Raw genomic sequence first — 14,713 nt, forward strand, 5'->3', positions numbered from 1 at the left:
CTGTAATCCCAGCACTTTGGGAGGCCGAGGTGGGCAGATCACAAGGTCAGGAGATGGAGACCATCCTGGCTAACACGGTGAAACCCCGTCTCTACTAAAAATAATAATAAAAAAAAAGAAAGAAAGAAAATAGCACTGATTTTATTATCTACTTAAAAATGTCTGCTAATTCTATATAAAAATACAATTGATTTTTATTGTTTCTTACAAACTTGCTAAGTTTTATTAGCCTTTTTGTAGATTCCAAATGATTTTTTGTAAAGATGACCATGTTGTTTGTGACTAGAATTTTACTTCTTCCTTTCCAATCTATTTTTTTTTTTTTTTTTTTTTTTTTTTTTTGAGACAGAATTTCTACCCACCTAGGTCTCCCAAAGTGCTGGGATTACAGGCGTGAGCTACTGTGTCCGGCCTCCAATCTTGATGTCTTTAATTTTTTTTTTTTTTTTGAGACGGAGTTTCGCTCTTGTTGCCCAGGCTGGAGTGCAGTGGTGCGATCTCGGCTCACTGCAACCTCCGCCTCCCGGGTTCAAGCAATTCTCCTGCCTCAGCCTCCCGAGTAGCTGGAATTACAGGCATGCACCACCACACCCGGCTAATTTTGTATTTTTAGTAGAGACGGGGGGTTTCTCCATGTTGAGGCTGGTCTGGAACTCCTGACCTCACGTGATCCGCCCGCCTCGGCCTCCCGAAGTGCTGGGATTACAGGCGTGAGCCACTGCGCCCAGCTAAATAATAATAATAATTATTATTATTTTTGCCTTATCGAACTCACGAGAACCTCCATTAAAATTCTGGCTGAAAGTGCTGAGAGTGTATGTGCTTGCTTGTTTTCATTCTTAAGAGACAGGAAGCTGATCATAATCCTAAAAGGCATAACCTCAAGTGTTGAAATCCTGAAAGCTCAACATTCCAAAACTATCATTCTGGAAAACTAATTTTAAAAATTATTTAAAAGGTATTTATTTACATTTTTTTACTTTTTTTTTTTTTTTTTTTTTTGAGAGGGAGTGTTGCTCTGTCACCCAGGCTGGAGTGCAGTGGCACGATCTCGGCTCACTGCAAGCTCCGCCTCCCGGGTTCACGCCATTCTCCTGCCTCAGCCTCCCGAGTAGCTGGGACTACAGGCGCCAGCCACCACGCCCGGCTAATTTTTTGTATTTTTAGTAGAGGCGGGGTTTCACTGTGTTAGCCAGGATGGTCTCAATCTCCTGACCTCGTGATCCACCCGCCTCAGCCTCCCAAAGTGCTGGGATTACAGGCATGAGCCACCCCACCCGGCCTTATTTACATTTTTAAAAGGGGATTTATTTGAGACACGTAAAGTCATGACACAACGCTTCATAGGTCACTTTACACAACAAAATACTCAGTATAACATACCTATTTTTGCAAGCATAAACACGTACACTAATTACAGTTACATGGCTATAACAGTTACAACCAGATGAACCATATTTTTTTTGAGACGGAGTTTTTCCCATTTTAAAATCAGATTATTAGATTTACTTATTTATTTTTATCGACTTTTTTTTTGAGACGGAGTTTCACTGTTGTTGCCCAGGCTGGAGTGCAATGGTGCGATCTCAGCTCACCGCAACCTCCACCTCCGGGGTTCAAGCGATTCTCCTGCCTCAGCCTCCCGAGTAGCTGGGATTACAGGCATGCACCACCACACCCAGCTAATTTTGTATTTTTAGTAGGGATGGGGTTTCTCCATGTTGCTCAGGTTCGTCTCGAACTCCTGACTTTGATCAGGTGATCACACCATTGCACTCCAGCCTGGGCAAGAAGAGCGAAACTGTCTCAAAAAGAAAAAAGAAATAGGTCGAAAGGGGAAATGTATAAACACATATCACTATGGTTGACAATTATGTGACCCAACTTTATAACTGTGGTCATCTAAAGTACCATAATGGGCTAGGAGCGGTGGCTCACGCTTGTAATCCCAGCACTTTGGGAGGCCGAGGCGGGCAGATCATGAGGTCAGGAGTGCGAGACCAGCCTGGCCAACATGGTGAAACCCTGTCTCTACTAAAAATACAAAAATTAGCTGAGCATGGTGGCGCATGCTTGTAATCCCAGCTACTTGGGAGGCTGAGGCAGGAGAACTGTATGAACCCAGGAGGAAGAGGTTGCAGTGAGCCAAGATCACGCCACTGCACTCCAGCCTGGGCAACACAGTGAGACTCCGTCTCAAAAAAAAAAAAAATTTTAAATTAAATAAAAAGAGTGGGAAATGCTATTCCAAAAATAAAACTAAACAAATTACATGAGAAATCACTTTACACCCATTAGGTTGACTATAGTAACAATATTTTCAAAAAGAGAAAACAACAAGTGTTAAAAAGAATGTGGAAAAATTGGAACCCTCATATATTGCTGGTGGAAAGTACAGCTGCTATGGAAAACAGTTTAGCAGTTTCTCAAAAAGATAAACACAGAGTTATCATATGAACCAGCAATTCCACTTCTTGAGCATATACTCAAGAGAAATGAAAATATATGTTTACACAAAAACTTGTAAATGAATGTTCATAGCAGCTTTATTCATAATGGCCAAAAAGTGAAAACAATCCAAATGTCCATCAGCTAACTAAAGGATAAACAAAATGTAATACATCCATACAATGGATTATTATTCAGCCATAAAAGGAATGAAGTACTGATGCATGCTACAATATGAATGAACTTTGAAAATATTATGCTAATAATTCAATTTACAGTATATAAAATATCCAGAATAAGCAAATCCATAGACAGATTAGTAGTTGCTAAGGGATGGGAGAAGGGGGAAATTGGGACTAACTGCTAATAGTATGGTTTTTTTCGGTGGGGGGGCGCAGTTGATGGAAATGTTTTGAGAGTAATGGTGATGGTTACACAACATAGGGAATTTTCTAAAAACCACTGAAGTGTGCGCTTTAGAATGGTGAATTTTATGTTATGTGAATTACATCTCAATAAAACAAAAACAAAAAGAACACTTTTTGTTTTATTATTGGTGAAATAGGGTTAAGAGCATCTTTCTCACCAGGCGCGGTGGCTCACGCCTGTAATCCCAGTGCTTTGAGAGGCCGAGCTGGACGGATCACCTGAGGTCGGGAGTTCTAGGCCAGCCTAACCAACATGGTGAAACCCCGTCTCTATTAAAAATACAAAAAAATTAGCTGGGTATGGTGGCGAATGCCGGTAATCCCAGCTACTCGGGAAGCTGAGGCAGGACAATTGCTTGAACCTGGGAGGCAGAGGTGGCAGTGAGCCGAGATCGCGCCATTGCACTCCAGCCTGGGCAACAAGAGTGAAACTCCGTCTCAAAAAAAAAAAAAAGAAAAAAAAACAACAACAAAAAGAACATCTTTCTTTTTTCTTTTTTTTTTTTTTTTTTTTGAGATGGAGTTTCACTCGTTGCCGAAGCTGGAGTGCAGTGTCACGATCTTGGCTCACTGCAACCTCCGCCTCCAGGGTTCATGCCATTCTCCTGCCTCAGCCTCCCGAGTAGCTGGGACTACAGGGGCCTGCCACCACGCCCAGCTAATTTTTTTGTAATTTTAGTAGAGACGGGGTTTCACTGTGTGAGCCGGGATGGTCTTGATCTCCTGACCTCGTGATCCGCCCACCTCGGCCTCCCAGAGTGCTGGGATTACAGGCATGAGCCACTGCGCCCGGCCAGGCTATGTGATTTTCAAGCTCCTTTCAGCTCTAAAATTCCTATCTTGCACTGGCTTAAAATCAGGAAGACAGGCCGCGTGATGGCTCACACCTGTAATCCAGCACTTTGGGAGGCCAAGGCGGACAGATCACCTGAGGTGGGGAGTTCGAGATCAGCCTGACCAATATGGAGAAACCTCATCTCTACTAAAAATACAAAATTAGCCGGGCCTGGTGGCACATGCCTGTAGTCCCAGCTACTTGCGAGGCTGAGGCAGGAGAATCACTTGAACCTGAGAGAATTGCTTGAACCTGGGAGGCAGAAGTTGCGGTGAGCTGTGATCATGCCATTGCACTTCAGCCTGGGCAACAAGGGCGAAACTCCGTCTCAAAAAAAAAAAAAGAAAAAAAATCAGGAAGACATCTGGAAAAACAGTAAGAATTGTATCTGCTTTATTTTAATCAACTTGGCTAGCTCATCAAAACTGGTTTCCTTTTCTTACCCTCCAACTGTTTTTCCTTTTTTCATTTTTTAGGGACAGATCTCCCCATGTTACCCAGGCTGGACTCAAGCAATTCTCCCCACCTCAGTCTTCCAAGTAACTGGGACTACAGGCATGTCCCAGAGAATCGGCTCTCCTACTTCTATTTTTCCAGCTAATAAGCATGGAGTCACTTAGTCACTCTAATACTCTTTATTAACAACTTAAAATGACACATGAACATTTTTAGAGCACTTTCCAAGTTTTATTAATCACTTTCTCTTTTGATCTGCACAATAGATCAGGTTTGTAGGTACTATCTCCAATGTACCTGTGAAGAAACTAAGGCCTGGAAGAGTTCAGCGATTTGCCTACAGTAACACAGCAAGTAAGTTACGAGACCAGGTTTTCCAACTTCAAAGCCTGTACTCTTTATATTCCCTGTCAGCGGAAGATAAAAGTTTTGCAGGGCCTGAAGTATGCACATCTAAGGTGGCTGTATTAGTTCTCTATCACTGCTATAACAAATTACCACAAACTTTGTAGCTTTAGACAACACAAATTTCTCTTACAGCTCTGTAGTTAAAAGGTCCAGACAGGACTCACTGGGCTAAATAAAACTCAAGCGTCAAGAGGGCTGTGTTCCTTTCTGGAGGCTCTGGGAAAAAATCAGTTTCCTTGTCTTTTCCAGCTTTAGAGACCATCTGCATTCCTTGAGTTGTGGCTTCTTCCTCCATCTTCAAAACCAGCAACAACAGATAAGTCCTTCTTAGATTGCTTCACTCTGACCTCCTCTCTGTCACCTTCTTCCATTTTAAGGACTCTTGATTATACTCGGTTCACCCAGACAATCCAGGATAATCTCCCTATTTTAAGGCCAGCTGATTAGCAACCTTAATTCTATCTGTCACCTTAATTACCCTTTGTCATATTACATAACATATTCACAGGTTTCAAGGATTAAAACATGGACATCTTTGGGAGGGGGTGCTTATAGTGTCTACCACAGCGGCCCTCTTCAAGAAAAGAATAAAAAGTTAAAATTATAAAATTAGATACGATCCAGCCGGGCGCGGTGGCTCATGCCTGTAATCCCAGAACTTTGGGAGGCCGAAGTGGACAGATCGCTTGAGGCCAGGAGTTCAAGACCAGCCTGGCCAACATGGCGAAACCCCATCTCTACTTAAAAAAATAATAATAATAACAAAAATTAGCCGGGCATGGTGGTGTGCACCTGTAATCCCAGCTACTCAGGAGGCTGAGGCGCAGGAGAATTGCTTGAACCTCGGAGGTGGAGGTTGTAGTGAGCTGAGATCACGCCACTGGACTCAAGCCTGGGTGACAGGGCAAGACTCCATCTTAAAAAAAAAAAATTAGATATGATCCTATGAATATACTGTTAGAGCCCCTCCCAAAAGCTTCACGAGATTCATGGAAAATGTGTTTCTTTGTATTTATTTGTTTGTTTGTTTTTTAAGTCCGGTGAATTCATGTCACAAAATCAACCATCTTAAAGTGTACATTTCTTTTTTTTTTTTTTCTGAGACGGAGTTTCACGCTTGTTGCCCAGGCTGGAGTGCAATGGCGCCATCTTGGCTCACCGCAACCTCCGCCTCCCGGGTTCAAGCGATTCTCCTGTCACAACCTCCTGAGTTGCTGGGATTACAGGAATGTGCCACTACACCTGGCTAATTTTTGTATTTTTAATAGAGATGGGGTTTCTCCATGTTGGTCAGGCTGGTCTCGAACTCGTGACCTCAGGTGATCTGCCCACCTCGGCCTTCCAAAGTGCTGGGATTACAGGCGTGAGCCACTATGCCCAGCTAAAGTGTACATTTCTTTCTTTCTTTCTTTTTTTTTTTTTTTTTGAGACGGAATATTGCCCTGTTATGCAGGCTGGAGTGCAGTGGCGCGATCTCAGCTCACTGCAACCTCTGCCTCCTGGATTCAAGCAATTCTCCTGCCTCAGCCTCCCAAGCAGCTGGGATTACAGGCATGTGCCACCATGCCCGGATAATTTTTTTGTATTTTTAGTAGAGACGAGGTTTCACCATATTGGCCAGGCTGGTCTTGAACTCCTGACCTTGTGATCCACCCACCTCGACCTCCCAAAGTGCTGGGATTACAGGCAGGAGCCACCGCGCCCGGCCTAAAGTGTACATTTCAATGGTTTTTAGTATATTCACCATTCTGTGACTCTTGGTAACCAAAATGTGTGTGGGAATTTCTCCCCAACAGTAACCAATCCATTCTTCAGTGGACACCAGTTGGGTGTCCTCTGATTCAACTCAACTGTCACACTATCCACCTGGCGATAGTGTCAGATCCCACAGGTGAGGGCTCAGTCCCACAAGCTTGCCCCTAGTTCCAATGCCAATCATAAGCCCAGGTTGTTTTACTTGTGCTTCTAACTGACCTGCTGTAAATCAAGATTCCCACTACCCTCTCTTTGGGTTCAACTAATTTGCTAAAGTGGCTCACAGAACTCAGGAAAACACTTTACTTACATTTACTGGTTTATTATAAAGGATATTACAAATGAGACTGTTGAACACCAGATGAAAGAAATGCTTATGTGGGAAAGAGCATGAAGCTTCCATGCCCTGGCAGGGCATGACACCCTCCAGGTGCCTCCACGTGTTCCACTAACTCGAAGCTCTCTGGACCCAGTCCTTTCGCGTTTTTATGAAAGCTTCCTTATGTAGTCATGAGTAATTAAATCATTGGTCATTGGTAATCAGCATAACTTTCAGCCTTCCTCCCCTTCGTGGAGATTGAGGGGTGTGCCTGCAAGTCCCAACTCTCTCATCAAGGTTTGGTCTTTCCTGTGACCAGCCCTCAATCCTGAAGCTATCCAGGAGTCCCCAACCATCAGTCAACTCATTAACATATAAAAAGACACATCTCTTTGGAGGTTCCAAGGATTTTAGAAGTTGTATGCCACCAGGAAATGGAGAAGAAGACCAAATATATATTTCACAATAGCACATGCAACTGTCAGAGACGTTTGAACCAGAAATAACCATAAAAATGGGCAACCAGCACCTTTGGGGCTGCTCTGTCAATGGAGTAGCTATTCTCTTATTCCTTTACTTTCCTAAAAACTGGCTTTCAGTTTACTCTGGAGGGGTCTGGAATCGGACACCTCTCTGGTAACACAATCACCACTTATATCAAGTTCCAAATCATTTTCATCACCCCAAAAGAAAACTCCATATCCATTAAGCAGTCACTCTGAGAGGTGACAGCGTGCTGGCAGGGCAGTCCTCACAGCCCTCGCTCGCTCTCGGCGCCTCCTCTGCCTGGGTTCCCACTTTGGCGGCACTTGAGGAGCCCTTCAGCCCACTGCTGCACTGTGGGAGCCCCTTTTCTGGGCTGGCCAAGGCCAGAGCCGGCTCCCTCAGCTTGCAGGGAGGTGTGGAGGGAGAGGCGCGAGCGGGAACCGGGGCTGCGCGCGGCGCTTGCGGGCCAGCTGGAGTTCCGGGTAGGCGTGCGCTTGGTGGGCCCCGCACTCGGAGCAGCCGGCCGGCCCTGCCGGCCCCGGGCAATGACGGGCTTAGCACCCGGGCCAGTGGCTGTGGAGGGTGTACTGGGTCCCCCAGCAGTGCCAGCCCACCGGCGCTGCGCTTGATTTCTCACCGGGCCTTAGCTGCCTGCCCGCAGGGCAGGACTCGGGACCTGCAGCCCGCCATGCCTGAGCCTCCCACCCCCTCCATGGGCTCCTATGCGGCCCGGAGCCTCCCCGATGAGCGCCGCCCCCTGCTCCACGGTGCCCAGTCCCATCGACCACCTAAGGGCTGAGGAGTGCGGGCGCACAGCGCGGAACTGGCAGGCAGCTCCACCTGCAGCCCCGGTGCGGGATCCACTGGGTGAAGCCAGTTGGGCTCCTGAGTCTGGTGGGGACGTGGAGAACCTTTATGCCTAGTTCAGGGATTGTAAATACACCAATCAGCACTCTGTATCTAGCTCAAGGTTTGTAAACACACCAATCAGCACCCTGTGTCTAGCTCAGGGGTTTGTGAATGCACCAATCGACACTCTGTATCTAGCTGCTCTGGTGGGGCCTTGGAGAACCTTTGTGTCTATACTCTGTATCTAACTAATCTGATGGGGACGTGGAGAACCTTTGTATCTAGCTCAGGGATTGTAAACGCACCAATCAGCGCCCTGTCAAAACAGACCACTTGGCTCTACCAATCAGCAGGACGTGGGTGGGGCCAGATAAGAGAATAAAAGCAGGCTGCCCCAGCCAGCAGTGGCAACTTGCTCCGGTCCCCTTCCACTGTGGCAGTTTTGTTCTTCCACTCTTTGCAATAAACCTTGCTGCTGCTCACTGTTTGGGTCCACACTGGTTTTTATGAGCTGTAACACTCACCGCGAAAATCTGCAGCTTCACTCCTGAAGCCAGCGGGACCATGAGCCCACTGGGAGAAACGAACAACTCCAGAAGCAACGCCTTAAGAGCTGTAACACTCACCGCAAAGGTCTGCAGCTTCACTCCTGAGCCAGCGAGACCACGAACCCACCAGAAGGAAGAAACTCCAGACGCGCCACCTTAAGAGCTGTAACACTGCGAGGGTCCGCGGCTTCATTCTTGAAGTCAGCGAGACCAAGAACCCACCAATTCCGGACACAACTCCCTTTCTCCCTATCCCCAGCCCCTGGCAACCACTAATCTGCTTTCTGTCTCTATGGATTTACCTATCTTGGGTATTTCATGCAATGAAATTGTTAATGGAAAGGGGTCCTGACCCAGAGCCCAAGAGAGGGTTCTTGGATCTCGTGCAAAAAAGAATTCAGGGCAAGTCCATAAAGTGAAAACAAGTTTATTTAAAAAGTAAAGGAATAAAAGAATGGCTACTCTATAGACAGCACCCTGAGGGCTGTTGGTTGCCCATTTTTATGGTTATTTCTTGATTATATGCTAAATAAGAGGTGGATTATTCATGCCTCCCTTTTTTGGATCATATAGGGTAACTTCCTGAGGTTGCCATGGCATTTGTAAACTCTCATGGTGCTGGTGGGAGTGTAGTAGTGATGACCAGAGGTCACTCTCTGGGCCATCTTGGTTTTAGTGGGTTTTGGCTGGCTTCTTTACTCCAAGCTATTTTATCAGGAAGGTCTTTATGACCTGTATCTTATGCTGACCTCCTATCTCATCCTATGACTTAGAATGCTTAACCATCTCAGGAATGTAGCCTAGTAGGTTTCAGCCTTATTTTTCCCAGTCCCTATTCAAGTTGGAGTTGCTCTGGTTCAAATGCCTTGAAATTATCGCACATACAATTTTGAACCTTTAGTTTCTGGCTTCTTTCACTTATATATTTTTAAGGTTTATCCACATTGTGGGATTTATTAGTACTTCATTCCCTTTTATAGCTGCATAATATATTTGTTTATCTATGCATCCATTGATGGACATGTGAATTGTTTCCAACTTTTGGCTACTGTGAATAGTGCTGCTGTACAAGTGTTTGTTTGAATACCGGTTTTATTTTGGTAATATACCTAGTAGTGATATAGGCATTAAGAATAAATTATTTAGGCAGGTAAGCTACAGGAGTCCTTGGTAAGGTTTTCCTTTTAATGAAAAACAGCCCCCAGATAATTTTCTTTTGTAACAAAGAACATCCTGTAAAATCAAGCTGCAAACATAGACAAGCAAGCTGGAAGCTTGCAGGGGTGAACGCCAGCAGTTGTGCCAATAGGAAAAGGCTACCTGGGACTAGGCATGTTCAAAATGGCGGCTCCATCTTCCCTTCTCTTTGCTAGCCGCGTGTGCAGTAAGGAGCAGGCAACATGGTGCCAACCAGGCAAAGATTCCATTTGCATAATAAGATTAGGGTGGAGAAGCCAGTTTACCTGGCGTGTTATGTAAACGTCACACCTGGTCCAACCAATCTTTGGACCCTATGTAAATCAGACACTGCCTTCTTAAGCCTACCTATAAAATCGGGTGCACTCTGCCCTAGGCTGGAATTCCCATTCGAGCGCCCCACTCTCTCATGAGAGACCTTTTCTCCCTTTTTTGCCTATGAAATCTCCTCTCCTAAACTCGCTCCTTGTGTGTATCCATGTCCTTAATCTTCTTGGCACTAGACGAGGAACCTCAGGTATTTACCCCAGAAAACGACGCTGCTTCAGTAGCAGAATTGCTGCGTCATATGGTAATTCTTTCTTTTTGAGGAACCACAAAACTGTTTTCCACAGTAGCTGCCCTATTTTACATCCCCATCAGCAAAGTATGAAGTTTGAATTTCTCCACATTCTCACCAATACTTTTTTCCTTAAAAAAAATTTTTTTGTAGCCATACTAGTGTAACCGAAATGTGGGTAAGTTGCTCCCACATGCTAAAAAAAAAAAAAAGCCGGGCGTGCTGGCGGGCGCCTGTAGTCCCAGCTACTCGGGAAGCTGAGACAGGAGAATGGCATGAACCCGGGGGCTGAACTTGCAGTGAGCCGAGATTGCGCCACTGCACTCCAGCCTGGGCGACGGAATGAGACTCCATCTCAAAAAAAAAAAAAAAAAAAGATTATCTGTATATTCTCTTCTAAGAGTTTTACAGTTTAGCTCTGTTATTGATGAATTTTAAGTCAATTTCATGCAAATTCATTCTTCTGCATATGGATACCCAATTGTCCCACCACCATTTTTTATTTTTATCTGTTTAATTATTTTATTTATTTATTTTGAGATAGAGTCGCCCAGGCTGGAGAGCAATGGCATGATCTTGGCTCACTGCAACGTCTGCCTCCCAAGTTCAAGCAATTCTTCCTGCCTCAGCCTCCTGAGTAGCTGAGATTACAGGTGTCTACCACCACGCCAGGCTAATTTTTGTATTTTTAGTAGAGACGGGATTTCACCATGTTGGCCAGGCTGGTCTCGAACTCCTGACCTCATGATCCGCCCACCTCGGACTCCTGAAGTACTGGGATTACAGGCGTGAGCCACTGTGCTCGGCCTATTTTTTTATTTTTTGAGACAGAGTCTCGCTCTGTCACTCAGGCTGGAGTGCAGTGGCATGATCTCAGCTCCCTGCAACCTCCGCCTCCCAGGTTCAAGTGATTCTCCCTCCTCAGGCTCTTGAGTAGCTGGTACCATAGGCGAGTGCCACCACACCCTTCTAATTTTTGTATTTTTAGTAGGGGGGGGGGGTTCGCTATGTTGGCCAGGCTGGTCTTGAATTCCTGACCTCAGGTGATCCACCTGCCTCGGCCTCCCAAAGAGCTGGGATTACAGACATGGGACACCGCGCCCAGCCTCATCCTCCAGTCTCTACCCTTCTTCAATCTCTTGTGAGAATTGAGGGGAAGGGGAAGTGAGGGGGTGAGTCCTGGAAGGGAGGAAGACAGTGAGAGAAGGGCAGGGTCCTGGCAAGCAGTAAGTGCTCAACAGATGTTGGTTAATTTGCGCCTGACTCAGTCTCTCCCATAAACTTGCAAGCTCTTTGAAGGCAGGGGCCTTGCCTCATACTTTTTCAGTATTTCTCAAAAGTCCTGGACATCAGAGACCACCCCATGGTTATTTGATCACTTCAACACACACGTTGGTTATGCGGTCACAGCGGCTATTATGATAAAAACAGGCTCTGGAGTGTGACTTCAAATGCTGGCCGCTGACAAGCTGGGCTGTCTGGAAAGTTACTTCACCTCTCTGAGCCTCGGGTGCCTTATTTACAAAATGTTCATGGCAGGGCCCACTTCACAGGGCTGTGAGGATTACAGAGGATAATCTGGGTGAGGCGCATCAGCCCCAGCGCCGCCTGCCACAATTCTATCCGGCCCCACATATGCATCGTCCATAAGCGTCCGGCCCCTGCATTCTCGCTTTTCCACGTGGCCGAGGTGCACACCCCAACCCACTGGGCCAGTCTCCCCACCCTCTTACCTGCTCTTCTTTCCCGACTCGTCTTTAATACCCACCAGGAGCCAATCGCCGCGGGCCTGGCTCTGTGGCGGCAAGTTGCATGGGTTCTCCCATCAGGACCTCCCGATGAGCCTACGAGGTCGGTTCTACTACTGTCGCCACTTCAGAGGGAGGAAACAGGCCCGCAGGGTTGGGGAACTTCCCGAGGTCACTGAACTGGTGTCAGGCCCAGATTGGAATCCAAACACATCCCAGCCCATGCCCGGCTCCCCAGCGCCGGCTCCCGGGCGTCTTCCCGGGTGCCAGCGGCACCCGCATCCATTCAAATGCTGCCCAGTCCCCGCTCCTCAGTCGCTTCCCTCTACTACGCGCCCGCATCTCCCCCCGACCCCTCAGGGTCAGGCCTCTCGGTGGCTTTTCCTTTTTCTCTTCCAGAAACTAAGGGGTGAGACCGACGTTTGTGTGCCGGACGCGTGCAGGTGGCGGCGACGCTCCCGGGAGACGCGGGGGGAGAACCAGTCTGTGCGCGCCGCTGTGAGAAGCCCCGACCAAGCTTTCCACGCGCTTGTTTCGGGCAGCAGAGGACGCGAGGGCCGACTGCGTCCCCAGTGCGCAGGCTCGGCCGGGGGCGCGTAATCAGGCAGCCCAGCGGTCCCTTCAAACCGAGGCAGGCAAGCTCTACGTCTTGGGGGCCGCATGGTGCCGAGAGCGCAAACCAGACCCGCCCCGCCCCTCCGTGCCACGCACGCGCTCGGCTCCGCGCTTAATGGTTAGTTGGGTAACAGCCCGCGGTGCCCTAGTTGCCCGGGTGGGGTCGGAGGGACCCTCGCGGGCGGGGAGACCACGTCTCCAGGGGGTGGGAGGCGGCCTCACAGAGGGCTTCGCAGGCAGCTGCGTGACCTCGGAGCGCGGCGCTAGTGGAGGGGCGGCCAGGTGGTGTGGCCACCGGCTCCCGGAGAGGAATGTGGCCAGGTGACCTGGGGTAATCACTTAATCCTCACAGGAAATGCTTTTTTTGTCTGGAAGAATAGTGACTGGGCTGTAAAAACAAATGCCCCTGCCTTCAGGCTCTCTGGGCAAGATATACCCCCTTGGGAGGTGACTGGGGCTGAGCCGAGGTGGGGTTTGTTTTGGGGATTGTGGCGTGCCACCTGTAACCTTCTAATCTTTAAACTCTATTTGTTCCTCTTCCTTTAATTAAACCTGACAAATAATTCTCCCCAGTTCGTGATTCCCATGACTCATGACTTTGCTCTGCCCATAGAAATTCTCTTCTAATTCCTTCCCGTCCCTGTTCTCTGCTTTGTAGTACGTGAACCTTATTATTATTATTATTATTATTATTATTATTTTTGAGACGAGTCTCGCTCTGTCGCCCAGGCTGGAGTGCAGTGGCGCGATCTCGGCCCATCGCAACCTCCATCTCCCGGGTTCAAGCAATTCTCTGCCTCAGCCTCCCGAGTGGCTGGGATTACAGGTGACCACCACCATGCCCGGCTAATTTTTTTGTATTTTTAGTAGAGACGGGGTTTCAGCATCTTGGCCAGGCTGGTCTTGAACTCCTGACCTCAGATCCACCCGCCTCGGCCTCCCAAAGTGCTGGGATTACAGGCGTGAGCCACCGCACCCAGCCGAACCTTGTATTATTTTTGTTTGCTGTCTCCTGTAACAGATTGTAAGTTTCTGTTTTTCTTTCTTTTTTTTTTTTTTTAGACAGAGTTTCGCTCTTATTGCCCAGGCTGCGGTGCAGTGGCGCGATCTTGGCTCACCTCAACCTCCGCCTCCCGGGTTCAAGTAATTCTCCTGCCTCAGGCTCCCGAGTAGCTGGGATTACAAGTGCCTGCCACCACACTCAGCTAATTTTTTGTAGTTTTAGTAGAGATGGGGTTTCACCATGTTAGCCAGGCTGGTCTCGAGCTCCTGACCTCAGGTGATTCAGCCTCCTCGGCCTCCCAAAGTGCTAGGATTATAGTTGTGAAGTGCGGCACCTGGCCCAAGATTGTAAGTTTCTTTAAGGTAGTGACCGTCATTGTAGTTCCCATAACTACATGGTTAACACATGGTTAAACAGAAGTAACAGTGGGCATCTTCAGTTAATTTTGGGATAATTATTGTGACCTGTGGGGTACCCTTCCGTTGTGGTCGCAATCAGTCGCATCAGTCACATTATTTAAATTAGCGCCAAACTTTGTCTTCAGTAACTCACTTTAAGATGCAGGCCTGTGACCCTGCCAAATCCCCCTCTGCGAGAAACACCCAAGAATGATCAATAAAAAAGAAAAAAAAAAAAAGAAAAGAAAAAAAAAAAAAAAAAAAAGATGCAGGCCTGGCCGGGTGCGGTAGCTCACGTCTGTAATCCCAGCACTTTGGGAGGCCGAGACGGGCGGATCACGAGGTCAGGAGATCGAGACCATCCTGGCTAATATGGTGAAATCCCGTCTCTACTAAAAATACAAAACATTAGCTGGGTGCGGTAGTGGGCGCCTGTAGTCCCAGCTACTCAGGAGGCTGAGGCAGGAGAATGGCGTGAACCTGGGAGGCAGAGCTTGCAGTGAGCCGAGATCATGCCACTGCACTCCAACCTGAGCCACAGAGCAAGACTCCATCTCAAAAAAAAAAAAAAAAAAAAAAAGATGCAGGCCTTTGGCCAGGCGCGGTGGCTCACGCCTGTAATCCCAGCACTTTGGGAGGCGGAGGTGGGCGGATCACGAGG

At 47.5% G+C, this 14,713-nt stretch overlaps 1 protein-coding gene across 1 annotated transcript; it reads left to right on the forward strand.

Moving 5' to 3' along the window:
- The first annotated feature begins 11,713 nt into the window (after positions 1-11,713).
- On the forward strand, positions 11,714-13,223 carry LOC101059707 (putative uncharacterized protein encoded by LINC01356). Its single transcript, XM_003949515.6, has one exon. It carries the CDS (start codon positions 12,127-12,129, stop codon positions 12,634-12,636), a length of 510 nt encoding a protein of 169 aa, XP_003949564.1. The 5' UTR covers positions 11,714-12,126; the 3' UTR covers positions 12,637-13,223.
- Positions 13,224-14,713: the final 1,490 nt, after the last annotated feature.

This window comes from Pan troglodytes, chromosome 1 (genome assembly GCF_028858775.2).
Source record: "Pan troglodytes isolate AG18354 chromosome 1, NHGRI_mPanTro3-v2.0_pri, whole genome shotgun sequence".
NCBI lineage: Eukaryota > Metazoa > Chordata > Mammalia > Primates > Hominidae > Pan > Pan troglodytes.